At 46.2% G+C, this 27,903-nt stretch overlaps 1 protein-coding gene and 2 long non-coding RNA genes across 3 annotated transcripts in view; 1 reads left to right on the top strand and 2 right to left on the bottom strand.

Moving 5' to 3' along the window:
• Nucleotides 1-3,914, bottom strand: part of SIAH3 (siah E3 ubiquitin protein ligase family member 3) — a 67,848-nt gene extending 63,934 nt beyond the window's left edge. The window contains exon 1 of the mRNA XM_015538964.2: nucleotides 3,771-3,914. Within this exon, the coding sequence (XP_015394450.2) occupies nucleotides 3,771-3,905 (135 nt within the window). The 5' untranslated portion in view covers nucleotides 3,906-3,914. The remainder of the gene's footprint in view (nucleotides 1-3,770) is intronic.
• A 9,561-nt stretch (nucleotides 3,915-13,475) lies between these two features.
• Nucleotides 13,476-14,338, top strand: LOC122235008. The gene is made up of 3 exons (XR_006213097.1): nucleotides 13,476-13,607; nucleotides 13,916-14,122; nucleotides 14,211-14,338. It is a non-coding gene; the product is annotated as an uncharacterized LOC122235008 (long non-coding RNA).
• Nucleotides 14,339-20,589: 6,251 nt separating this feature from the next.
• LOC122230962 lies at nucleotides 20,590-22,577 on the bottom strand. Its single transcript, XR_006208012.1, has 3 exons — nucleotides 22,503-22,577; nucleotides 21,472-21,534; nucleotides 20,590-20,802 (listed from the first exon to the last, which is right to left on the bottom strand). It is a non-coding gene; the product is annotated as an uncharacterized LOC122230962 (long non-coding RNA).
• Nucleotides 22,578-27,903: the final 5,326 nt, after the last annotated feature.

Below are 27,903 nucleotides of genomic sequence, written 5' to 3'. Positions count from 1 at the left end.
ATCAAGGGCTGTGGTTAAGAGGAGGAAGTCGTCCAGCCAGCCTCAGCTCAGGTACTGTCTGCTTGGAAAGCTCTGAGGACTGGCCCTAGAGGGGCCCTGGCATCTCCAGAGACAGGGCGGGAGAGGGGAAGGCTCCCCAGGACAGGGCATTATAGAAGTGGCCAGTGCCAATGGGAGAGGAGCCAGAGCACAAAGGCTTTCTTGGTTTGGAAACAAGCAAAAAGCATGAGGGCAAAAGGAGTGCCGAGTCAGGACCAGGACCTGGCGCCCTCACCAGGGCCGGCCCGAAGCCTGCTGACCACATTTCTGTAACCTCTGTGAATGAAGACGGAGAGGGCAGCAAGCCAAGAACGCTGGCTTCTTGCTGGTGACCCTTTATAAAGTGGGAAGGAGAAATGTGGGGGCATCATCTGGAATCCTTATATGTGCAAGGAGACAGACACAGGGACACACGGAGTGTCATTTGCGCCCCATGGAGAGGGCGCTGCACCGGATTCTTCTCTGCTTGCCCCTTGCCTAAAGCAGAGGTCCCCCGGGTTCTGATCTCCGGTGTTCCAGTACAGCTACTCTAAATGCCCCCTTTTAATTAGGATGGGCTTAAGGGGTGTCGTGGCTTTACCCAGGGTGTCTGCATTGCCAGGAAGGCTTCTGCCTCCCACGTAGAAGGAAAGGAATCCGCTTGCTTGAAGGAATCCCAGGTTACTAAGTAATCGCCATAATAAGATTGAGGATGAAGGTGACCTAGGGAAGCATGGTAAATACACGATTTTCTCTGCTCAGTAAGTGAATTTTGATTATAACTCAGCACTTGCCTCAGGTCCTAAAATACTGTTAGCATTCTCTGGAAAGCCCGGGAAGGGACGAAGCGCAAAAAATGCTTCCACAAAGAAAAACACAGGCTTCCCAGCCCTCTTTGTAGCTACACACAACCTAGAAAATTGAAAGCGAGCTTGCAGTCTCTCTGTCCTTGGTCACCATTTCACGTTCCAGCCTGTCATACAAAGTGCACGGAAGCACCACAGATCAATAGCTATTTCTGGGTTAACGTTGCCACAGCACCCCCCCCCTTTTTTTTCCTTTAAAAAAAGAATTTTTTCCTCCGTGTAGATCACAGCTGATTATATCCAAGACATATCTCTGTGGTCTATGGAAATTCATGCTTAGTAGGAGCACCTTTTCTTTGAGGTTTTGTTCACTCACTTTTTAATGTAAGTGAAGCGGCCGGCAGTGCTCGGATCGAACTGTTCCTTCAAAAGCTCTGCAAATGGCTGTTAGCCCCCAGGTTTGCAAAGCAGGTAAAACTTAACCTGATGGGCCACCTGGACCTCCATAAAGGTGGTCTGGGCTGTAGAGGTCTTTCTGCCTGGTACAGCCCCTGTCACTCCTGTCTTCTCTGCCGGACCCCCCTGGTGGCATTCACAGCCCTCAACTTGCTTTGTTTACCTCCGGGGATGCTTGTCTGGGCAAAATCCCTAAGTGTTTTTTTTATGGGAAATTAAAAAAGCCAAGTGAGAACGAAAAAGCGAGCCATGGAAAATAGTCTCCCAAAGCATATGTCAGAGGTTTTTATGTTACTGCTTATATGGTTTCTAAGTGGGCTAAAGTCTTTGAGTGACAACTTTTAAAGTTCCTACCGGAACCCCCCACATTATGTGCCATAACAATTCTTTTTGGGGGAGAGTGCCACGAGGCACGGCCACCCCTTGTAACTCTTTTTAGCCTCACAGAGCCATGGATATACTCATTCATATGTCCATTTCGAAGGTGGAGAAGGGAAGGCTCAGAGAGGTTGAATCTTTTGAGGGCGCACAGCTGGTCAGAGCTGACCCAGAGCCTCCAACCCTGACTCTGAACTCCTGGGTTTCGGGCAGCAGGACTACTTACTAACCAATGTCCAGGCAGACCTCGCTAAAAAATACACACAGATGCATCTCACCCCAGCCCACCCCACCCCACCCCAGATCTGAGCGTCTCCTCCCGTCATCAGCTGCAGCCAGCGAACCATATAAATGCAAACTTTGGTCTCAGACACAATTTTTAAAGGCATTAAAATGCAAAACAGAAGTAAACAAAACGTCTTGCCACGGGGAAGTAACTAATGTAAAGTGACAAAATAATGGGAGTTTGAATGCAGTCTCCAAAGGGGCGGTAACGTGGAATTCAGAATCACGTTTTAGTATGTCCGCCATGCACTTGCTTTGCCAAGGATGACTGGCAGTGGACTGTCATTTGTAAAACTAAGCCACGAATGCAAAAGGAGCCAGTGGAACGAGGGGCAGGAGAGCTAGAGCCAGAAAGAGAGAGCATAGGAGGGAGAGAGCAAATGCAGGTCATGGAGCTGGTGCTAGTCACAGACTGGGTACTTCCGAGACCTAGTTCCTAGGTCTGTGCACTGTAGCAATCCTGGAGCAGTCCAGCACCCCTCTGCCCAGGACTGGCCGCCTCTACTGCCACAGGCACTCCAGGCAGCTGTCCCTCCTAGGGACTTCCAGGAATCGGGGCGGCGGGAGGGGAGAGGTACCCATCAGTCCTGACCTGCAGGGCCGAGGAGAGTCTGACTCTTTATAGGAGTTTGTACAGTGATGAGGGACGAGCAACACTTTCCCTACCCAAGAGCAGTGGTCAGAATGAGAGATCTACCCTGCCAGGCTGTTCCAGCACTCCCCTGCAGACCTGCCCTCCTCCCTGTCACTCAGCCCTGCGCATGGTGAGGTAGACAGGAAAGCAACTCCCAGTGAGTTCATCGTTTATCTTAAAACAGAGCCAAGGTGGCTCGGAGTTTCATATCGGGGACTTCAGCCGAGCCCCCCACCCTCCCACTCTCTACTGCCCTGTCTTGTCTCCGCCCCCACCACCCCTAGCCAACGGTTCTTCGTTCATATCCCTGTGGGTCGCGGCTGTGATGTGGAGCGGTCTTCCCAGACCCCAGATTTGGGCTGTTCTTGTAAAGGGCTTTGGCCCGAAGACACAAATGCAGAGGCGGTGGCGCCAGACGCAGCCCGGGCAGCCGGTGGTGATTCACACACCCGCAGCTCCCAGCCGGTTTCATTATTATACAACTGAAGCAAATCCCGCCCCCTCCGGTCCCCAGCGCAAGGGGCGCAGCAGCTCACAGGGAGCAAAGACTAACTCCTCCTGATCTTTCAATCTCTCTCTTCCACACACACACACACACACACACGCACACACACACGCACACGCACGCACATGCACACACACGCCGAGTCTGAGCAAAAGGCAAACCACTTTGCAGAGAGAGCCCCCCTCATCCGCTCCCAGGTCAGGGTCTGGGGGTTGCGCGCCCCCGCCCGTGGCCACTTCAACGGCAGCCAGCAGAAGGGGGCTTCCGCAATCCATGTGCCTGCCTGCCTTTCCAAACACATGGGACAGTGTGCAATTTGGGTAACTTTTCACATCCTGTCTCCTGAACGCTTGCCCACAAATATTTGGGAGCTAGAAGAGGACACCCCCTTCCCCCTCCGCCACCCTCCCTTCCGACCCCGCTCTTAGACTGACAGCTCCGGGGAAAGAGACTGGACTCTCACTCCAGTTGTTCTGCCAGTCGGGGAAACAACACGCTGTCACCGAGAGCACGAGAGACACCTAGAAAGCGAGAAGGAGCCGAGGCAACCCCTCCGGGTACCAAGCGCGTCCTAGCGCTAGCCAGAGAGCCTTTGCCAGGAGCTCCAGGAGCACGCGGAGGGTCACCGACCAGCCAGGAGAAAGGACTGGAACCCGAGCCGCGGGAATAGAAAATGATAGCAACTCACCTTTAGGTTGTGCGTGGGGTTTACAACGCAGACAAGTTGCCCAGCGGCGGAGAAAACCCGTTTAGCCTTGTAGTGCTGAAAGCGGAGGTGAATGAGATCTAACACAGCCCCAAAGCACTGGGTAAAGAAAAGCATCACAACTTTTGGGGGGGTTGTTGGCACAGGAAGGCAGCAGGAAGAAGCTGGTAAGTCCTTGGGCTCTGGAAGGAGCACAGCCTCTGAGACACTCCGCTCCAGCCCGGCTTAGCGTGCCTTCATATTCATCATCAAAATAAGACGGTTAGAATCTTGCAGCAGTGAGGCGGCCAATCAAAAGGACAGAAATGTTATCCTTGAGGTGCAGAGACAGCCAATAACAAATGCCTCCCCTACCGAAACTCCCTGATGAATTGAGCCTGGCGGAGAATGTATTATTGAACATTACCATAGATCAGCACATTGCATTTATCTTGTGATTACAGCCAACCATACATAATGCTGGGGAGATAGGCTGACAAAATTGATTGCTTAATGTGTCTCCATTTATTAATTGACTTAATTTAACACGAGAGCCTTTCTCAACGCGCTGGCAAAAACGTAAAGCATTTAAACCGCCAAATAGTAAAGCACCCTGCTCCAAAGTAGGCAGATGGATAACGCAGATCGTGGCTCGACGCACCAGAGCTGCTTGGGAGAAAATCAAATATTACAAGACTCCGATTCCAGATAAGGATTTGGCAGCACGGAAACGTGCATCTTTCAATCTTGTGCGCTCTGCGATTTGGATTTCAGCCCCCTGATAAATCTTACTTTCCAATCTTTATCAAAGAAAAGAATCCCTAACAAATAAAAGCATTTGCAGTTGGGAGGTGGGGGGATACATATATATACTGTAATTACTGAAGCCTGAAAATATTAAAGCATAAAGATGCACGGGATCTGCTGCTAAAAATAATGAAATCCCTGATGTGTGAATGCACACACACACACACACACACACACACAGAAAAACCTACACAGAGAGGAAAGTGGCTTGTAAATCAGCAAAATAATTACAGATGTGGAGGGTCTTTGCTTGTCATTCATTTGCATATTGGTGGGCAGCAAATTGCTAATTAACCACTAGATTGTTGGAGACATTAAAATAGGGATTAGGAAGTGCACATACCACATTGTTTGCTGGTCTCCGGGAATGCCAGCGGCACATTTCTGCGGGAGCAGGCAGAGGGCATTCTAGGCTCCTGACGGCACTCCCTCTCCAGAGTGGGGCTGGCGGGGGCACTGAGCCCACTCCCTGGTTCCGGAAAAGAGGCTCATGAATGGCACACCCAAGTGTCCTAGGGTATCTGGGGACTAGTTCCGATGGCTTAGTCAAGTCTTTGTGACTAACACAGCAGAGTTAGGTGTCTTTTGTTGTTTCAGCACCTGGGGGTGAGTTGGATCAGCCTTGTATGCGAATTGCACCCGGAGTGTGAGCCCAAGTTCCTTCCTGATTGGCCCTCACTCTGCTGGGGCGACAGTGCTTGTGTTGTAACGTAGGCAAAGCCTACACACGCCTGGGACACCCACGTCTGTGACCTGGTCAGACCAGTTCAGCCAACAACAGATTAAACTATAGGGGGGAGAAGGTACAGGTTTACTGAAACCAGGACGAAGGCAGGGATTCGTTTTGACCCGAATTTAAAACCACACCGATGCTTTAAGAAACACGCCAAACACTGAATTGTTGCTTCCATGTTCATTAGTGGAAACTTTGTACTTTCTAAAAATGACTGCACTCACACAAAACTAGAAGGTGACAACATTTGAACCGGTTAGAAACTCACACGCCGTGATGCGTGCTATAGGACATGAGTTCCTAGACCCTCTCATTATATGGTTCATAAATCAGGGTTGCTAGACCACGACCCTGGAATTTGCTTTCTGAAGTTTTCATTCTCCAGAAGCAGCTTTCGGGAGTTCAGCAGGAAAGCATTCAGTGTTCTTGCACTGCCTCACTTAAACAAACAAACAGAGATTGTATAACCTCAGACAGGTTTCTTAATCTCACTGAGGCTTGGTTCCCACACTTGTAACGTGGGGATAACAGAAATTTATTTGCTTCTCCGGGTCGTTGTGAAGACTAAGTTGATGTATCTGTAAGTACCCTGCACAGTGCCCGATTCAAAGCAGCCTCCCAAGTCTTGAGTCTACTGCATAGCTCTGGCAGAAGGGTGATTATTTGCAGGTATGTATTTTCTTCCTGCTCCCTGAAATATTTTTCCCTGTGGAGATTCACCCTACCACTGAGGGCCACACAAGCAGAGGGCACGGAAACAGTGGACTTTGCTCCTGCTGTGTTCTTAAGGATAGGTATTCCCGATACGAGCTGGAGGCCACCATTGAGGGCTGGAGACCAGGCCTAGGAGTCAGGACCCAGGGGCTGAGGAATGCATGTTGACATGAGCAGTGGGGGCAGCACCCCAGACCTGCTCTGCTGGATGTTTTTCTTTAGTTCCGGACGTGAGCCCTTGCTCTCTCTACCCGAAAACTGGTTTCCATTACTCTAGTTTAGGGTATTAAGCACATCATCTGTCCTCAGAATCAGTTCTCACAAAACTCATCTGTTGGAAAACGTTTGGAGTTAACCCTAACAGCAGATGTTCATGCTTAATGTCTCCAAAATAGGGTGGCATAAACCAACCTTCAAATAGAGATTTAGAGCTATGTCACGGTTTACCACTAAGTCCGGTCCTCTGCCATAGCCACGCCAACCCCCCCCCCCTCCGCCCCCGCCCCGCCTTATGTTACACCTTGATGTTCAGGGCTTCCCTTCACCTCCACAGCAACCAGATTTATATTTTATCTGGACTAGAAAGTCCTGACAAATTTTAATTCAAACCCTATATTGCTACTTCCTGTTACTTTGGGCAAATTGCTTTATTTCACTGATGCTTGGTTTTGTTGTCTTGTGAAATGAAGCTAATAATTTCCCCCTAAAAAGTAGCATACAGATTAAATGAGATAATAGAGGTAAAATGACCAGGCCAGTGCCTGGTTTTCATAATAACTTCAACGAGAAGCTATTCTCCTCCTCCTCCTCCTCTTCTCATCAAAAATATTTTTGTCCAAGTCACCCCAAAGTGTTAGTGAAGATGTGGAACAACGAAAAAATTTTGTGCACGGCTGGAAACCACTTTGGAAAACTGTTGGGGATCATCTACTAAAGCTAAGCGTATCGATACCCTGTCTGCGACCCAGAAAGCCCGCTCCACGTGCCCAACAGCCGTGTGAACACGTGCTGAGCAGAAGACTTGCGCCAGGATTTTCACTGCAACATTGCCGCTATATCCACAGCGGTTGAAAACTGGGCACAGCCTAAATATCAACAAGAAACTGGGTAAATTACCCCATTTTGTCCTCCTTTTGCAAATAACTACCTAGACACGAAGACGTGAATTCTTTGCTACCTGCAGCCATGCAGGAACGTGGATCTCACAGATACGATTTTGAGGCACAGATGTGATACAGAAGAGTACATGTCGCGTGATTCTGTTCATGTGTCATTGAAGAACACAGAAAAGGTAATCTACGGCGTCAGAGACGGGGCTGCCGTAACCTTGGCAAGGGCTTGTGGCTGAAGAAAACGCATGGTAGGTTTTAGAAAGCTAGGTGTGCTCTGTTTCTTGATCCGTGCTCTAGTTTTGTGACTGTTGTGGGTTGAATTGTTTCCCTAGAAACAGATTTGCCGAAGTCCTGACGGCCAGTACCTCAGAATGTGACCTTAGGTGGAAATAGGGTCATTACAGCGGTAATCGAGTTAACATGAGGTCATTAGTGCGAGCCGTAATCCACTATCACCAGAGTTCTTATAAAAAGGGAGAATTTGGATACAGAGGCATGCACACAGGGAGAATACCGTGAGGAGGTCAATGGCAGAGCCTGGGGCGATGTATCTCCAAGACAAGGAGCACATAGGCTGACCAGCAAACCCCCAGAAGCTTGGGGGAGGGCATGGAACAGATTCTCCCTCACAGCCTCCAGAAGGAACCAATCCTGCTGACATTTTGATCTCAGATCTCTCTTCTCCAGAACTGTGACACAGTTGATTTCGGTTGTTTAAGCCACCCGGGTTGTCGTACTTCTAGCTAACGATCCTAGCTAACTAACAACGATTACGACTATTTCGTGGAAATTCTTCAGGCCCTGAACTTACCATCAAGGCACCTTTCTTGCATGTAAGATAAATGCTCCAACTAATACTAAAGTAACATGTGGATGAGCACATAATTGCATTTTGAAATAGTAAAGAACTCCATTAAGATTTAAAAAGCCTATTGACGTAATAAGGGAAATACTTGATTGTGTAAAATGTTAAACTCTGTGAAATAATGTCTAACAACTGAAATTGAAAACAAAAACCAGAGCAACCAACACGCTGGGGGATATATTTGCATCCCCCAACAGCAAAAGATTTGTATTCCTGATAAAGAAGCCTTCTATATACATTCTAAAGAACTAAAATCATATAGAAAAAATAGATGCAAAATATAAACAGATTACACAAAAGAAAAAAAATATTAATAAGTGGAAAATGTTTAATAGAACTAGAACTCCAAGAGATGCCAATTAAGACAAGGTAGCATCTTTTACTCGTCAAATTAGCACTTTTTTATTTTTAAACAATACTATCCAGCGCTGATCGATCTTCCATGAGACTGACATTCTCATCTGTTGGTGGTGGTGGTAAGACTAATAATGACAAACGTATAAATGCGAAACCTCCACATTATCCCTCTGTAGGGGACTGGTTGAAATAAACTATATGCATCTATATAATAGTGGCTATTAGCCTTAAAAAGAAATGACAGTTATCTCTAAATACTGTTATGGAATGAATTCAGGTGGTATTAATGTGAAGAGTCTTATGCATAAAATGCAGATGTTTATCTTCGAATGGGGGATTTGTATTTGTTATTTATGTTTTAAAAGTGGAAGAATAAATAATAAACTAAAAACAAGGATAGTGATAGGGGAGAGAAGGGAAGAGAGAGAAGGCAGAAATGAAGCCACACTTCTCTGAATTCACTTATTCTATGGTTTGACTTTGAAACCTTGAGGTTATTTTATAAAATTGTGAAACAAAAACGAAAAAGAAATCCCCAAAAGTTAGAAGCGAGATGAGATAAATCAACAGTTTTTCAAGTTGATGGGATAGGCACCCAGAAAGGACAATTTTAGGCGACTTTGGAACATGATCATGTGACTGTAAATCTTTAGTGAAATACACCCTAAGGACAAAAATAAGTTAAACGTTCAGCTACACTTAGAAATCATATTGTTGACGATAGTGTTTGTAGTGGTTTAAAAATATAATACCACCTACAGAAAGATCCTGATCTCCCTCCGCACGAACGTGAGATGCTCATTAGTGACTTGCTTCTAGTGAAAAGTGTGGGAATGTTGATGTGTGACTTCTGAAGCTAGATCATCAAAGGAATGGCGTTTTCTCCATGGTTCTGGTGGATCTCCTGCTCTGGGGCCAGCCTTCATGCCATGAGGACATTCCATTAGCCTTCCAGAGAGACCCATACAGAGAGGCACTTATGTCTCCTGCCAGCAGCCAGTACTACTTTGCCAACCGTGAAAACGAGATACCTTGGAAGCAGATCCCTCAGCCTGGGCCACACCTTCAGGTAACCTCAGCCCAGGACACATTCCTTCCTGCAGCTTTATGGGAAAATCCCCACCAGAACTAGCCAGCAGAGTCGCTCTCAAATTCTTACTCTACAGAAACTGTGGCATAATCCCTGTGTAGTGTTGCTTTAAGCCACCAAGTTTTAGGATAATTGATCATGCAGCAATAGACGACTACAGAATTTGTTCCAGGAGTAGGGTGCTGCCATTACAAAACCCTCAAGTTTAGGAGTGGCTTCGGAATTAGGCTGTGGATGGAGGTGGAACGTGTTAAAAAGGCTTAGAGGTTCTTGAAAGGACTGTTTGTAGAAGCCCATGATCAAGGAGGGCTGATTTTTGGAAGAGTTTGTGAGTGTGGTCTTGTCCGAGTGGGCCACAACCAGAATCACAGGAGATCCAAGAGGTTTTTAAGAGAAGTAAATTGGCAGAAGTCCCACAAGCTTGGATTGAAAGGTGGCAGAAACAGTATAAAATGATAAGAGGCCTTAGGACCCTGAAGCTTCTGCAGGCAGGAAGCAAGCTAAAACTCTTCTGCAAAAGACCTGGGCTGCCTTTCTCGATGAGATGAGGGTGACCTAGAGGGTGGAGTAAAGAGAAGAGAGGCTGGAGCTGAGAGCTAGGGAGACTCACTTTCAGGCATTGAGTCCTAGTCAAGGAACTTCCACCATTTGCCCCTGTGGGTTTTGCTATGGATCAGAGGCTTCTTCGTGTCTCCTGTTTTCCTCTATGGTGTGTATGTGTGTGTGTGTGTGTGTGTGTGTGTGTTGGGGGTGGGGGTGGTCCATAGTAGTTACCCTATGCCTGCCCCACTGTTGTATGTTAAGTGTGTGTATGTGCAAAGAGGTGGCAAATATTTTCTCTTCTATTTATTTGTTTGTTTACTTCTTTATTTATTTTTAATTTTATTTAAATTGAAGCTGGTTAACATACAGTGTAGTAATGGTTTCAGGAGTAGAATGTAGTGAACAATGACTTACATATAACACCCAGTCCTCATGCCAACAAGTGCCCTCCTTAGTACCCATTGCCCATTTAGCCCCAGCCCCCAACCAACTCCCCGCCCAGAAACCCTCAGTTTGTTCTCTGTATTTAAGAGTCTCTTATGGTTGCCTCCCTCTCTGTTTTTATCTTACTTTTCCTTCCCTTTCCCTATGTTCATCTACTTGGTTTCTTAAATTCCACATATGAGTGAAATCGTATGGTTTTTATCTTTCTCTGACTGACTTATTTCACTTAGCATAATACACTCTAGTTCCATTCACGTTGTTGCAAATGGCCCGATTTTGTTCTTCTTGATTGTTGAGTAATATTCCACATCTTCTTTATCCATCTCCTTTATCCATCCAGTGGATGGACATTTGGGGCTCTTTCCATAATCTGCTGTTGTTGCTGATGCTGCCATAAACATTGGGGTGCGTGTGTCCCTTTGAATCAGCATTTTTGTGTCCTTTGGCTGAATGCCTTGTGGTGCAGTTGCTAGATTGTAGGATGTAACTTTTCTTTCTGGGTCGTAGGTCTTCATGTTTTGAGAAACTGTACTCGAGGAGCTATACTCTAGGAATCCTGAGGCGTTTTCTCCACACCTGGACCTGATTTAGGTAACAAGATCCTAGACTTCAAGCTGATGCCGTAAAAGAATGAGTTTTGGGGAGTCTTTGGAAAGCCAAGTGTACTTTAACATTTGCAGTGTAAATCAGTAAGCCAGAGACTAGAAAGAAACATGTCTACACATACTTTGACATTGTTCTTTCAATGGGTAGAGAGTCATTTTCCTCCCTTTGAATATGAGCAGACATGGTGATTCACTTATAACAATAGAATGTGATAGACATGACAATGTATGATTTTTGAGCTGAGACCATGAAAGTCATTGCCATTTACACCTTGCTGTCTTGAGTACTCACTTTAGGGGAAGCCAGAAATCATGCTGTGAGGACCCTCCAACAGCCCTCTGAGAACAACTGAAGTCTTCTGTCAACATCCAGCATCAGCTTGGTGGCCATGTAAGTAGGTCCCCTTGGAAACCGTTCTCTCAGCCCCAGTCGTGCCTTCACATGACCACAGCCCTGGCTAACGTTCTTCTGCAATATCATGAGAGACTCTGACCCAGAACTGGGCAGCCAAGCTGCTTCTGATTTGCTGCTTCCTTGACACTGTGACATCGCTAGTGTTTATTGTGGCTTCACGCCATTAAGTTTTGGAGTAGATTGATGTGTGTGCATTGTTGATGAAACAAATGGATAATTGTGTTGGTGTCATTGGGGTAAGAGAAAGGACCCACAGGCTTAAGATTGATAAGGTTTAAAAAATACTGTAGGCTTAAAGTCAAATGGCAGTAATTGCAATGGGATATTTTATGCTAAGGAGCAGCCAGAGGAGAAGGAGGAAGAAGAGGAGGAAAGGGAGAGCAAAAGCAAAGTTTGTTAATTCTATCCACAGAAAAGACCTTGAAAAATGAGTACCTTAAAACCCAGATTGCAGCTTCTATATAAATTTTCCCCCTGGAAAACCAACAAACTAGATATTTATGAAGAAATGGCTAGTTCCAGATCTGGAGCAGAAAATGTTTCAGATGAGCCTGGAGCATCTCATCACACCAAAAAGTAACGAGGCGATAATAAAAAAAAAACCCAAAAAACAAAAAACTAGAAAAAATGCTAGAGTCTTCTTAAGGATTCAGAAAGCAATGCAAAGAGGCCCCTACTGGCCAAAGATGGGACAATTGAAGCATGATTAAGAATAATAACTGTAATGGATTAAAACATATCAAATATGTTTAAATGAATTCAGAATGATACTAGAAAAACTTATTAGTTCCCTTTGGATCGTACTTGGCACTCAGTTCATTATCGTGATAGCTAGTGAATACAAGGAATAAATTAGGCCTTTATCCTACCTTTCTTCTATGAACTGTACCTGAGTATAATTAAATAGGCAACGAGAAGTTGTTTCTGTCTGTAGAAGGACTCCAGTTCACAGATGAAGAAATAATGGTGAAATGAGAATCTACTTTTTTGAAATTCCTAGTGGATCCGGATATCACAGGAAGATAGCCAGGCAGGCACTGCGTGCCATCGGGGAGGTCTACAGCACTGTTTGCAAAGCATTCTTGCCAAAGTGACAAATGCACATTGATCACACTTCCAGGTTTAGCTACCAATTTTTAGGAAATGTAGGGGACAGAGGAACATGCTAAATGGCAACATGGGGACCTGAGTAGCAAATTCCAGGTTGGATAAATGACCGGGTTCTTTAACCAATAACACAGACATTGCAGAGACAGAGAGAGAGAAGGATGGGAGACAGAGAGAGAGAGAGAGAGAAAGTGCATGTTTCAAATAGTTTTTATAACATGCAGAGGTGCCTGGTGTATATTGAATTAGGCAAATCAGGATATAAAATTGCATTTATAAAATAAATCCATCTTATGTTTTAAAAGTAACGTACGGCACAAAAGAAAAAAATGTAAAAAATCGTAACGGTGTCTGGGGGCAGCAGGGTTGCTGGTGGTATTTAAATATTGTTCTATATTTTCCCAATCTGCTTTAAGATACAAATATTATTTTTATAATCGGTACATTATCTCTTTGTTGGAATAGGACAAATAGATAAATTAGTCAACATATGTCTAGAGTGAGCAAAAATGCTTATAAATCTAAAGTACTTGTTTTTTACACGGTAGCCCTGTGATTCCATCCATGGAGATTCTGTTTTCTGCCATAACATGGACTAACCCCGTTGGGTTGTAATGTGCTGGGGGGGTCCTGACTCCCTGGCAGCCGCATATGTTTGACTAAGGGTCCTACGGGAAAACCCGAAACCAGAGGAATGAATTGGCCCTTCTAGCTTTGAGACAGGTCTGTAATTCAGCGTGTGAATTACGAAGTCTGACTTTTGGTGGATGACGAACAGGAAGAGGAAACAAACAGCCTCAACGTAGCTCAGGTTGGGTACAGATGGTCCAAAAGCAACAAGTTTATTCTGTAACGTTGCCAAGGCAACAGCAGCTGCTTCTGTGGCGGCGGGTGGGGGAGGGGAAAAGCAGTGGAAATGAAGAAGCAGAATGATTCCGTAAATCTTTCCTAGGGAAATAGGGACGGATGCTATAAAATATTGAATATTCTCTGGGTGAACGTACTACCATAACACATGAAGCGTCATCAGTAAAAGGAAGGGCAAATGGTGTGTTTCATATTCTAATCTGCCTGGACCCCAATAGGAGTCCGGTGCCTGTTTGTCATCCTGTCATTTTCCCTTCCATGGCTCCAAACAGCGGTAGACGGGGCCTTCTTAGAGCTCCGTCCCCTTGAGTGTTAAAACACATTGACGTTTTCTTGTGACAGTTACGGCGGCATCTATTCACAAGGCTGAAAGATGCTTATTAGGTTTTCACTGTGTCTGGACTTGAGCGGGAAGAAGAGAGGAAAGGGATACTTCGGTCTTTCCCCTCCTCTTCTCCTCCCCCTCACTCCTGCTTCCGTTCTTTTTAGCTGCAGAGGAAGAAGATCAAGGAAGGAGAGTGTGGCAGTGAGAAGAGAGCGAGAACAGCAGGTCCGGGGAATGTGCCAGAGATATTTTCAGCCAACGGGTAGTGCAGCCAGCAGGCTACCTGGCCAGAAGGCGGCCCCCTGGGGTCACCGGGGTGACCCCCCTGGGGTCAGCCTGGGAGGAGCTGAGTCAGGAGCCCAGCTCTGCAGGTAATGAGGGAGGGGTCAGAGTTGGACATGAAGACAGAGGTTTGGAAACGATCAGTGGGACATGTGGAGCATCTCAGTTGTTCTCCAGGTGGAGACGCTCTGAACGCACCGGCTCCGGGAAAGACTCTCTTCCGTCCAGAACGTCATTTCGTGTGCTCAGAACCTGGGACAATGTTTCGTTGGTTTTCACGTGCGCTCAAGTAAAGAGAATTTAGAGCCCTGCTCCTGCCCAGTTGGTACTGAATGTTTTTTCAAATGCCAAACCACTTTTACAACAATGCAGGGTGGCATAGAGGTCGAAAGCCTGAACTTGGGAGTCAGGCAGGCCAGCCGAACCTGGATCTGAACCCCAGGCCCGCCACCTGGAGCTGCTCATACTATTTAGTTGGAGTCACGTTGACAAGGTTAACCGCGGGGAACTCAGCCTCCCCAGGCCTCAGCTTCCTCTTCTGTCAATGTGGGCCCAAGGCCAACCCCCTAGTGTTGGGTTATGAATTTGGCACAGCACCTGGGACCTTACTATTCCATCATTGTCATTTGAACTTGTCTTTGAAAAGTAGGATGGAATGGAGTTAGTTTATCTATGCTTGCTTCTTGACTTTGGGAGTGACACTAGATAAGGTAGAAACCCTGACCAGAAAGCTCTGTCACGAGTTGACGATGGGCCTATAAATAGGGTTCTCCAAAGAAACAGAAGCAAGGATCCATATGTATATTTATAATTGTATCTATATCGTCTCTCTGCCTATCTATCTATCTATCTATCTATCTGAGAAAATAGAACTTATTTTAAGCAATTGGCTCACATAGTTGTAGAGGCTGCAAGTTCAAAATCTGCAGGGCAGACCAGCAGCCTGCAGGTGCAGGGAAGATTTGATGCAGTTCAAGTCCAAACGCAGTCCGGAGGCAGAATTTCCTCATTCTCCGGGGAGGTTGGTTTTTTCCTATTAAGCCCTTTGGTTGGGTAGATGATGCCTGCCCACCTTGTGAAGAGTAATTTGCTTCACTCAGAGTCTGCCGATATAAATGTTAACTCACTGGGGAAAAAAATCACTTTCACAGAAATATCTAGAATAACGTTTGACCAAATATCTGAGTACCATGGCCTAGCCAAGTTGACAGAAAAATTAACCATGGCAGGGCCCCTTAGAGCCCTGTCCGAACTTTGGTATCTCCTCACGAATCAGTAACCGTGACCCTAGAGAGTCACTCACACAGTGAAGAGGGTCCCATTAATGCAGTTAATGTCATGGCATCTGTAGAATAGCTGGGACCAGATTTCGCTGTTTTCATGATCTGCGCTGTACCCTTCCTCAGGAAAAAGTCAAAGCGTGACCAAAGTTGATAGCAGGAAATATGTAAAAATGGCAATTTTTGCCATAGATCCTGGGGCTAATAATATGTATTTATTCCAATGTCTTAAATCTTAAGTGAAAGAGTGGAATATTTAAAGGGAACACTGGGGGCGCCTGGGTGGCTCAGTCAGTTAAATGTCTGACTTCGGCTCAAGTCTTGATCTCACGGTTCATGAGTTCGAGCCCCGCATTGGGCTCGCCCTGGTGGTGCAGAGCCTGCTTTGGGTCCTTTCTCTCTCTCTCTCTCTCTCTCTCTCTCTCTCTCTCTGTCTCTCAAAATAAATAATAAAACCTTAGAAAAGTAAAATAAAAAATAAAGGGAGCACTAGACTGGGGACCAGAGGTTCTAAACCCTAGCAAAGTGGATGTTCATACCTGCACCAAAAAATGTAGCCGTAGGGAGGATTTGCTATAATAATCTATGTAAAAGCACACAGATATCAACTCTACTCAAATCTGGAAAAGGGTTGAAAGCTGAAACCTTGCCGGGGGTAATCTAACTTTCTCAGAAGAGCTGTATAAACAGAAAGCATTGCTGCTTTTAAAACAGAAGGGAAGGCAAGAGGGAACCAAGCCACATATCTCAGGCTGACACCTTGTTCTTCTCTTTCTTCTTTCTCTTAAGCAAAATTTCACTGTTTTGACAGCGCTTCTCAGTTAGTCTTCCAGTTTATGGCTTCCTGCCCATCTTCCTTTGTTTGGTGCACACGAGTGGTGCAGAGCTCTTTCTGTAAGCTGCTGTCAGGGAGTGTTGGGAGTCCAAGGGCAAAGATGACCTACAGGACTTTAAAAGGTGCCTTTCATGGGTCTAGGGAAAGAGGATTTCTTAGACGCTGTTGCTAAAAGTGTAAATCAGTATGATGTCCTGGAGTACAGTTGGGAAATACAGAGCAACTGCCTCAAAAGTGTGTATTTCTGGTCTAAGAAGTTTATCCTAAGAAAGTAACAGATAAGTATGTGAAACATACAAAGGATACTCTTTTAACAATGAATGGCTGTAAGTAACCTAAATGTCCAAAGGTATACAGGATTGAATAAATGAATTACAGTTCATCTTAAAAATAGAATTATTTGGGGCACTGGGTGGCTCAGTTGGTTAAGGGGCCAACTTTGGCTCAGGTCATATCTCACAGCTCCTGGGTTCAAGCCCCGCGTCGGGCTCTGTGCTGACAGCTTGGAGCTTGGAGCCTGCTTCAGATTCTGTGTGTGTGTGTGTGTGTGTGTGTGTGTGTCCCTCCCCTACCTCAAAAATAAAGAAACATTAAAAAATTTAAAAAAAAGAAAAAGAAAAAGAAAATAGAATTATTTAGGGGCACCTGGGTGGCTTAGTCAGCTAAGTGTCCAACTTCGGCTCAGGTCATGATCTCACAACTCATGGGTTTGAGCCCCACGTCAGGCTCTATGCTGGCAGCTTAGAGCCTGGAGCCTGCTTCAGATTCTGAGTCTCCCTCTCTCTCTGCCCCTCCCTCTGCTTGTGCTCTGTCTCCCTCTTCCTCAAAATAAATAAACATACAAATTTTTTTTTAAAAAGAAAGAAAATAGAATTATTTAATCATTAAAGATAATAAAATGATGTACATGTGTGCATATAAAAATATATAAAGATATTCATAATATATTAGGACAAGTAGATCACTAGTATTTTTTAATGTTTTTATTTATTTTTGAGACACACAGAGAGAGACAGAGTGTGAGCAGGAAAGGGGCAGAGAGAGAGGGAGACACAGAATCTGAAGCAGGCTCCAGGCTCTGAGCTGTCGGCGTGGAACACAACGTGGGGCTCTAAACTCGTGAACCATGAGATCATGACCTGAGCCAAAGTCGGAAGCTTAACCCGACAGAGCCACGCAGGTGCCCCAGTGAATCAGTAAGTATTAAATATAGCATTAATTCCATTAAAAAATAAACACACACAAACATATGGAAAAGTTTTGATGAGATGTCTTAGTACATTCGGGCTTCTATGGTAGAATACCATAGACGAGGTGACTTAATCAACCACAGAAATGTTTTTCTCATGGTTCCAAAGGCTGGGAAGTCCAAGATCAAGGCATGAGCAAGTTCATTGTCTAGCAAGGACCCACTTCCTGATTCATAGATGGTAGTCTTTTTCCGGTGTCCTCACATGGGGGAAGAGAGGAGGGAGCTCTGGGGTCTGTTCTATAAGGGCGCTAATCTCATTCATGAGGGTTCCACCCTCATGGCCTTATCATTTCCCAAAGGCCCTACCTCCTAATCACACTGGAGGTTAGGGTTTCAACATATGAATTTGGACCTGGAGTGGGGGTGGGGGGGACATAAATTTTCGATTGATAGCAGTGGATATACACCAAAATATTTACAGTGATTTTCTCTGGGTAGTAGAATTTTGGCTGGTTGTTTTATTTCTTCTTACTTATCTGTGTTTTCTATTTTTCTACACTGAACATATGATTACTTGTATACCTGAAAAAATAAGGGGGGAAATGCCTTCCTTAGATAATATTTACCGCTCTGCAATTTGCCCGTTCTTGATTAGAAGGGGGAGTGCTGTGAATTCTGGAGGATCATCATGACATCTGGGGAGGAAAATTGTCCTCAACATTACTTCTGTTATTTTTCACCTTCCATTGGCATTTTGACATCAGTGCTGAGTGTATCCCCTCAGATTGATTTTCACTCTTCTGTAAAAAAGAAACTATTAGCAGATGCCAACCCTGGACAGCTCTTTCTGAAGAATCTAGATTGTGAGCCATTGCAAGGTAGAGCAGCCACTTACCTGATACCCCCAAAGGCACCCTGGCACCTGTATTATCATAAGGACTGTAATTCTTGGACGTTTGCTAACATGAACTCATCAAGAAGGTTCTGGGGTTAATGCTAAAACCTGAAGTCAGAAATAGAACCCAAGGTAACACTGAGAAAACCTTGACAGGTGGGTATGTACTTCCATAAGGAGGGCTGATAGTTTTCTTCCTTTGGGCGGATCATGAGATCTGATATTTTTAGTGTATGCCGTGGCAGGGCTTGAAATGATGTTACTTCTCGATAACGCGGGGACACTTCACCCTGAGTGCCTGTGTAGGTAACCCAGAAAACACTTAGCAGGTTGGATACTGTGGCAGAAAATCAGCATGCAATCATGTTACCCTGCCCTTCTTTTGGGCTGTTGAGCTGTAATGAGAGATTTTTGTCTCCTGACTGCACAAATGTTAAGACCCCTTGAGGTAGCCTCCGGCTTCTAGATCCCGAAACACAAAGCAGGATCACAAATGCCACTCTGTTTCACAAAAAGGCAACAACTAGTGAGTCAGGATGGGTAGACAAGGAAGCTGTGGGGAGGAAGGATGACATGCCATCCATTTATCTGCAGTGTCAGGTTGGCTCCAGCTTCCCGAAGGGCCTCTTCCCTGTCCCCACTCTCATACAACAATGGAGGTCATAGATTGTTCTCTTGCCGTATCTCTACCCTCCCAGAGCATCGACTAGCCTTTATTGTCTCTCTCAAGATGGTCACCTTATCTTGCCTCGTGTTGTAGTTATATATGAATACTTCTTAAACTCTTACTAGCTTGCGAGTTCCCCGAGGGCACTGACAGTTTCTCAGTTGGGTTGGCATTGATCATGGACGGTACCCAGCAGATGTTCAGTATATATTAAAAAAAAAATCATTGAATGAACAAATGCATGAATGGATGAATGAACAGTAGGCATTCCACATTTACTCATTTCCACTGACAGAGAGAACAAGAAGTTGGAGCTCTCAAAAAAGAAAGTTGATTTTCAATCTCCCAATGGTTTAATGGATGTGTGTGATTCCCCCTTCTCAAGGAAGGAGTTGGCTCTGGTATCCTTGACGTCACTGCTTTGATGCTTTACTCTTCCCCTCATGGTAGAAAAGGTGAATTTAGCTAGGAATCCAATGGATTCATTCAAGGACCTGCCATTATTCTGGGACTCTGCCTAGTCAGTTTCTCTCTGACCCTCACTGGTAATAAGCTGACAGTGGAGCAGACTTAATCTTTCCACTTACAACCTATTAAATGGATTCATAAGATCAACCCATAGGTATTTGTTATTCAACTATTACACTCCCAACACTGCAAGGCACAATACTCCTAGAGTTTTTGGACTGAACAGTAAAGTGTTTTTTCATAGATTACAATATCTAGCATAGATCATTTAATCCCTCCCTTTTACAGAAGATTGCACCAAGCCGTTCCAAGGCATCATCATCATCAACATCTCTTCCTCCCCTTTCTCCTTCTCCTCTTCCTCCAATCATCAGCCAAAGGCCCTGTGTACATAGTACTATGCTGAGTGTGTAAAATGAATACAAGGAAGGGGCGCCTGGGTGACTCAGCCGGTTAAGCGTCCGACTTCGGCCCAGGTCATGATCTCACAACTCATGAGTTCAAGCCCCACGTCAGGCTGTGTGCTGACAGCTCAGAGCCTGGAGCCTGCTTCGGATTCTGTGTCTCCCTCTCTCTCTGCCCCTCCCCAGTACACACTCTGTCTCTCTCTCAAAAATAAACAAAGATTAAAAAAAGAAGAAAAAAAAAACCACAAGAGAGAATAAGAGGAGTGGATTATATCAAGAATCTTGTGATCTCAAAAGTAGTCAGGCTAGGGGCATGTGAGTGGCTCAGTCGGTTAAGCCTCTGACTCTTGATTTCAGCTCAGGTCATGATGTTGCAGCTTCGTGAGTTCAAGTCCCGTGTCAGGTTCTGTGCTGCCAGCTCAGAGCCTGGAGCCTGCTTCAGATTCCGTGTCTCCCTCTCTTTCTGCCCCTCCCCCATTCGCTCTCTGTCTCTCTCTCCTTCAAAAATAAACAAACATTAAAAAATTTTTAAAATGAATACAGGGAACTGTTAGATCAATATATGCATATCCATAGAACTGTTTTCATAGTATAGTTTTACATTGTGGACTCAAACAGAAACTACGCCTTCCATTTCTAATGATATCCTGGTGCTCTGTCCCTCCTTTGAAGGACATGCTAGTAACATTAATAGAATGTACAATAATTTGCAGGCCCCATGCCTCTTTCCCTCTTGTAGGCTCCCAAGGAGCACAGGCACAGGTAAGTTCTAGGTGTTTTTATTAAAGGGGCCATGGTCTCCCTGCTGGCAGCTCCTGGGAGAGGGAGGCTGGCTCCGTGATTAGGTAGGACCCCCTCCTTGGGTTCCCCCAACAAGCGTGAGCTACGCATTCCATCACACGTACGGGCTATGCCTTCCCAACTCGCAGACTCCCTGTAGATCTTTCTTTAGTGAAGGAACTCCACTCTCCCTTACCTCAGATTCAAATGGAGCCTCAGACATGCCCCAAATCATCGGGCCAAATCTGCCAGGAATCATAAAGGAAAAAAAAAAATTTCCGGGAGTGAGTTATATATGGCGGTGAATTCATACACTTTGTGTAGCTCATTTCCTTCCATTATGCTAATTCTTCTAACCCAATAACTTAATTCCACCACCGCCCCTTCCCCCTGCCATACACACACTTTTTTTTTTTTTTTTTTAATCCAGGGAAGAAGCTGATTGATGCTGAAGTCAGAAGCCATCCAATTTTGTGATGGTCTAAGTACTCCAGGCAATTGCCCTGCAGCTGCCAGTGGCTGTCTTAAGCCCACACGAAAACAAGCACATTTTCAGCAGGCTCATTTAGAGCTGCAAGGAGGTCGGCGGCGTGTGCTACGTGTGCATTTAGGAGTTTGTTTGCAGCTGCGCGTCCTGGACAAATGCCAAGGTCAGGAAATCTATAGAGGGCTGTCCTAACACTTCCTCCTTGATCTGTATCAACCTGCCTGTGTGCCACACGGGGAAGTGCTGCTCCAGCCTGTTGGCCTCGCTCCCTCACACAGTCTGTGCTGACTCGATGCTTATTTATTATGCAATTATTAGAGTTATTGGATGTGCTCATGGCTTATTACCCTCTGGATGCATTTACAAGTAGGATAAGGAAAACCCACAGCAGCTTAATTTCTGTTACGATCAAGAAATGTGTACTTACTGTGAAACATTGTCTTTGTTTCATAAAGCTTCTCAAACCTTAATTTTCCTTTGTAGGGGCCACCTAAAATGTATATATGTGTCTTTTATATGAAGTAGGTTAGAAGCAGGCTTGACTGATCAAGAGACTGGGCGAAGAGCCAAGAGCCCGAGCTATTGGGGAGAGGCCCCCCCCCCCCCCCCCCCCCCCCCGTGAGCTAAAAGCTGCAAGGTGATTTCTGGCTCTTGGTTATGTCAACATTTGCTTAACAGACTATGTTTCCATTCCTTTCTGGTCTTTCTCAGAAGCGTACTCTCTCTGTCTCCAGTTTGTGGACAAACACATGTGCATGCAAGCAGATGCACACACACACACACACACACACAGCTGCAATATTGCAGCCTTCTATCCACCACACAAACAAAGAAGCATTAACAATTTTCTAGGGATGGAGGCGATACTTTTCCAAGCATCTCAGCAGATCCTCCCTCATGGTTTCTTGCAAAGGACAGAAGGTTCTGAAGTTCCTGCATTGCCATATACCCTGATGCAAAAGGAAGGCCCTGAGTACATGTGGACTGACTTCACCTGGGGATGGTCTTGTCCTCTGCACGTAAGATGATACAGTGTGCATAGAGCACCAATAATATTGCAGAACATTTCTCCTTCCTCCTTAGGGGGAGAAGTGCTGGGATGAAAAGGATCTGGGAACCTACGTTTTATTGTTCTGGCTAGCAATTTTCAGTGATTGTCAAGAAAAGAGAGGAACGTGAGAGCTCTGTCATTTCTTCTTTCTCATTTTCTCTCATTCCTGCCCTCGTCTTACCGCAACCCACCCCTATGATTAGGGGGGACTCGGACCACCCTGACAGCACTACAGAGATCATTTGGAGCCCACATGATTTCCTTGCCTCCTGGCAGTTCTGATCCTATCTCTCAGCCAGGTATTTATCAGAATCTCTGCTCTGGCTTCTCGAGGTTCAGGGTGGGGACAGGGCAGCAGTTAACTCTGACCTCTCCCATAGTAACACCTGTATGTTCCATCCACTTACCTTCTCAAGGCTTAAACAGAATGTCCCAAAGAACTTACATGCCCCCAGAGCCTAACCAACTCTGGCCAATCTCTGGAGAAGGGGCCTGATACTCGCCCACGGCAGAGGCCATCTGAAATAGCCCATACGGGATTTTGCTAGACGGGCTGGGGCCCCCAGGGACAGCACCCCGTTGGCTCCCAGCTCCCACTCTAGTCTGGGTTCTAGAACCTGCGAGGACGTCACCATTTGCTGAGCTTCGGAGTCTCCAGGAAAGCCAGAAGGCGGAACCCTTTCAGGGGTCCCGGAAAGCGTGAGCTCTTCGAAGCAGGTGTTTGGTCTCTTAGAGCAAATGCTTGATTCACGTGGATCTGAGCTGTGGGCGCTGGCTTGTTCTGTCCAGGGTCACGCTCAACCTTAAAAGCAGCGCTGACGCTGAAGCACTGGAGAGGAACATTCCGAGTCATTCGGACACTAAAGGAGTGCTCACCGGTTGTCTGTCGATTGTTCCTACTGCCGCTCTGTTATCTGGCCAGCGAGCAGCTCCCTCCCCCGCAAGCTGCTCCCTCCACATGATTTGCCAGCCACCACAGGGCAGCGACTGAACAAAATGCTCTTCTAGGGGATGCCCTGTTCCACTCCATTTTTATCTCAGCATTCCTGTCCTTTAGATGCGCTGCTGCAATTCTCACTCCCCGCTGCCTAGGTACGTAGCGCCCATTGTGTATTTCCTGATGATGCGCTTTGGTTTGTCTCTTGGAAACACTGTTATTGCACCCCAGGGACGCAGCCTCCAAACTGTTGCATTCAGCCTTCTCTTTCCTCGGCTGTTCGAATCCCATGACAAGGGTGACTGATTCGACAGCACCATAACCAGCAGTCACTTCCCCGCACCCGCCCCCCCAAGGCTTCCCAGAGGAAAAGCTGTGCCGTTGAAATGCAAATGGCTGATCAAAAGCGGTAAATCCCTTCCAAGAACAAGATCTGTCTTTGCCACTTTGGGCTTTGCCAAATATTTCAAACGGCCTTTCGCATCTGGGCAAGGGGGAATGTTGGTATGTGTCATCAGGCTGAGGCAATGTTCTTAAACTGTGGTCATGATCCACTAGGGGCTTCTGAAATCAGTTTAGTAGGTTACAACTGCATTAGAAAATAGAATCGAACCAAAGAGAATAGAGTAGACGTACAGGAGTACACAGCCCGTAAAAAGGTTGGTTTCTTTGTGAAATTTTCATTTTGGTATAAACACACGCACATAGATACATAAACGTGTGTACTGATGTGGGGGCACGAATGTGTTTCTGTTTATTTTTTAACCTTTATTTTAACTGTGACGTAGTATTAAACCCCCAGCAGCATATATACAATTTCTATTTTAAAGACTCATTAGACCAACTCCTGAGTTTCCCCCACTATGACTGAGAACGAGGACAGAGCTGAGACCTTAGAAACCATCTGTCTGGGGGCACCTGGGCGGCTCAGTCGGTTAAGCGTCCAACTTGGCTCACGTCGTGATCTTGCGGTCTGTGAGTTCAAGCCCCGTGTCGGACTCTGCTGACAGCTCAGAGCTTGGAGCCTGTTTCAGATTCTGTCTCCCTCTCTCTCTCTGCCCCTCCCCCGCTCGTGCTCTGTCTCTCTTGCTCTCAAAAATAAATAAACATAAAAAATTTAAAAAGAAACTGTCTGTCTGACCCTCCTCACCTCATTCCCCTTCCCGGCCCCCAGAAGCAGCCACACTCCTGACTTTTACAGTAATCATCCCCTGGCTTTGGTCACAGTTTTGCCCTCCACATCTACATCAGGAAGAACACTGAGTTTGGTCTGCCTTTGAGCTCTTCCTAAGGGTTCTCCTGGGATTTGCTTCTTCCCCTCAAGGCTGTGTTCCTGAGATTTTTCTCTCGTCGGCACGTTCACCTGTAGCTCAAGCATTTCACTGGCGTGTAGCTTTCTTCGTAGAATTGCACCATGATACCGGCACCATCCTGGGGCTGGTGGACACGAGAGTCATTCCAGATTGGGTGTTTACAAACAGTGCTGCTCCGGAACCTTCTCCCTCATTTCCCTGGCATGCCTACAGAGGGGTTTCTCTGGCACACAGGACAGGGCTGTTGGATCTGTGATTCCTGCATGTTCTACGTGACGGGGTGCAGCTCGGTGCTTGCACCCATTCTCCACCACCAGCCCACACGTGGTTTTGTTCAGATGTATTTCTGACTGTGGTCTGTAACCAAAAAAGTTGGAAGACATGTCTGAAGGCTCCTAAGGTAAGAATGGTACTTCTTTAAAACTAAGAATTTTTTCATTGTCGTGTGTGTGTGTGTGTGTGTGTGTGTGTGTGTGTGTGTGTGTAGGTGAGCCTGGAGGAAATCAGAGCAGGAGAAAGGATGAAAGGACACTCACGTTGTGAGCACTTGTTACCCACCATGCACCGAGCACAGCGCTTTACCAGTTTGCACGTATTTTCTCCTAAATCTTCACACCAGCCTTGTGAGACGTGGTTAAATCCCACTCGGTAGAACAGAGGTTCAAAGAAAGTAAGGAACGCACCCAGAGCCATATGGCAAGAAATATGCTGGAACTGGAATTTGAACCCAGGCCTATCAGTCTCCAAAGCCACCTGACCACTTTTCCCACCTCAGGTGCTCTTCCCAAGGCCCCTGCCTCTGCAGGTTTGTACTTCCCTGCCTCACTGGCACATGACCTTGGCCCAGGATTGCCTCCAAATCACTGTGAGAGAGGCGCAGTTCATCCCAGGACTTCAAATCTTCCACAGAGTGTCCTTTGCCCCCTGCCCAGCTCACACCTGCCCTCCAGATGCCAGGACCTGAACAGCTCACCATTCCGCCCGATGCTTAGACGGCTCTTGCCAGTCACTGGCTCCTTGGTCTCTCACTGTCTCTCTCTGTCTCTAGATGGTGCCCTCTTGCTGGAGGACTGGATCGACCTTTCCTCTCTGAAAGTTTTCATGTGTCTGCTCCCACCCAGGGAGGTGAGTTTTAGCTCCCCGTCAAACTGCTCCTAATGGCGAAGCCTACATCACTTGAACGTTTGCAAGGAAGAACTCCTGTTCTGACCTTGGCCACAGATTGCCAGGGCGGCACGGGGCGGGGTTTTCAGTTGGCAAAATGGGGTGTCTGAGTGGCTGCCCCAGCAGGAGTTCTTCCGGACTCTTTCTTAAACGGCTCCCCCAAACTTTTCTCACAAGACCTAAGGGCACTACCTGTAGCCAAGGAGCTCTTCCCCTTCTTTCAAAACAAAATCAAGGATGGAGGGGAGGGGAGAGGAAGGACGTTCGTTTGTTCATTCACTGGACATTCACCGGGCACTTTTGGGGACTGGGGGGAGGTCACTGCTGTAAGACACCCCAGCCAGTCCTCACAGAGACAAATACGAAAGCACACCCATGCATTCTGTTTTTGATACGCTTGTGTTGATACAGGTGGAGGCTTTCTTTTGGGTATGACACGTTCTTCTGACCATGAAAAGGGCAATCACGGAGGAGATGTTTCATTATCAAGGTATTCTTAGGATGTTTTTAGACTGTTCTCAAAGCTCTAGCAGTTCACGCAACAATTAATATATTCAGGCAGATTAGTCACTTACCAGCAAAACCCTCGATTTCTATAGCACTGCTGGAGGCAGAAAACTCACTGTGTTTAACGGACTTAATTAGTAGCTCGGAGTTACAATTGAGATCATTTGGAAGTCCCACGGACAAGAGAAAGTGGCAGGAAGGACTGATCACCAAAGACTGAGAAAATGTGTTTTCTAGGCAAATTACACAGAAGGGTTTCCACTGGCTCAAATGGGGCTCACTTTCAAAAGACAGGCCCTACTGATTAAGGACTTCTGTTCAGTGAGCTACTCTGGAGAGTCAACATTGGCCCACATTCAGCCCCAGTCCATTCTACCCTGAGTTATATACCGCATACGTGTGAGATAGGTAGGTAGGTAGGTAGATAGATCGAGACAGACAGACATAAAGAGATTGGATTTAAGGACTTGGTTTATGGGATTGTAGGGGCTGGTAAGTCCAAAATTTGCAGCACAGGATGGAAGGCTGGAAACTGAGGCAGGATTGCTATGTTGTAGTCTGGAGGCAAAATTCCATCTTCTTCGAGAATCCTTGATATTTCCTCTTAAGGCCTTCAACTGACTGGGGGAGAATGACGTGGACTGAATTGTGTCCTCCCAGAATGCTTCTGTTTAGGGTCTAACTGTATTTGGAAATAGGATCTCTCAAGACGGAATTCAGATTAGATGAGGTCACAGGGTTGGGGCCCTCATCCAACCGGACTGGCATCCTTATTGGAAAAGGAAGGAACACCAGGGAGGGATGCACAGAGAAAAGGCCATGTGAGGACTCAGGAAGAGGGAGGCCATCTGCGAGCCAAGGAGAGAGGCCTCAGGAGAAACCAAACCTATTGACCCCTTGATCTTGGGTTTCGAGCCTTGAGAAATAAATTTCTGCTGCTGAAGCTCCCCGGTCTGTGGTCTTTTACCGTGGCAGCCTGAGCACAACAGTTCAGAGGCCCACCCGTATTATTGATTGCAATCTCCTTGATTTAAAGTCAGCTGAGGGGTGCCTGGCCGGCTCAGTCGGTAGAACATATGACTCTTGATCTCGGGGTTGTGAGTTCGAGCCCCACATGTGGCATGGAGTTTACTTAAAATGAAAATCTCAGGGGCACCAGGGTGGCTCAGTTGGTTAAGCGCCTGACTTCGGCTCTAGTTGCGATCTCACAGTTTGTGGGTTTGGGCCCTGCATCGGGCTCTGTGCTGATGGCTCAGAGCCTGGAGCCTGCTTCGGATTCTGTGTCTCCCTCTTTCTCTCTGCCCCTCCCCTGCTCACGTTCTGTCTCTCTCTCTCGCTCTCTCATTCCCTCTCTCAAAAACAAAATTAAAAAAAAAAAAAGAAAATTTTAAAATAAGTAATTAAAAATAACGGGGTGCCTGGGTGGCCCAGTGTGTTAAGCATCTGACTTTAGGCTCAGATCATGATCTCATGGTTCATGAGTTCGAGAGCCCCGCATCAGGCTCTCTGCCGTGAGTGCAGAGCCTGCTTTGGATCCTCTGCCCCCTCTCTCTGCCCTTCCCCCACTCTCTCTCTCTCTCAAAAATAGATACACATGAAATACATAAATAAGTAAGTAAATAGAAAAAAAACAGCTGATTGCCGGCATTAATCATATTAAATTTACCTTCATAGCAACTTCGAGACTAGTGATTGACCAAACACCTGGGCACCTAGGCCCCCACATCACACACATGGAACTTCAGCAGCAACATTGGATGAGTTTCACACTCAGATGAAGTCTGTTGCTAGGCTCCCTTGACTTCACGTCCGATTTTGCCACCAAATGAGTTTTGGGAGCTTGGGGGTCTGGGGGGAAGGGGTGGAAAGGACCAAAGGTTAATTTCA

Source organism: Panthera tigris, chromosome A1 (genome assembly GCF_018350195.1).
Source record: "Panthera tigris isolate Pti1 chromosome A1, P.tigris_Pti1_mat1.1, whole genome shotgun sequence".
Classification (NCBI taxonomy): Eukaryota; Metazoa; Chordata; class Mammalia; order Carnivora; family Felidae; genus Panthera; species Panthera tigris.
The sequence above is the reverse complement of the archived record's forward strand: the minus strand, read 5'-3'. Positions and strand labels throughout refer to the sequence as shown.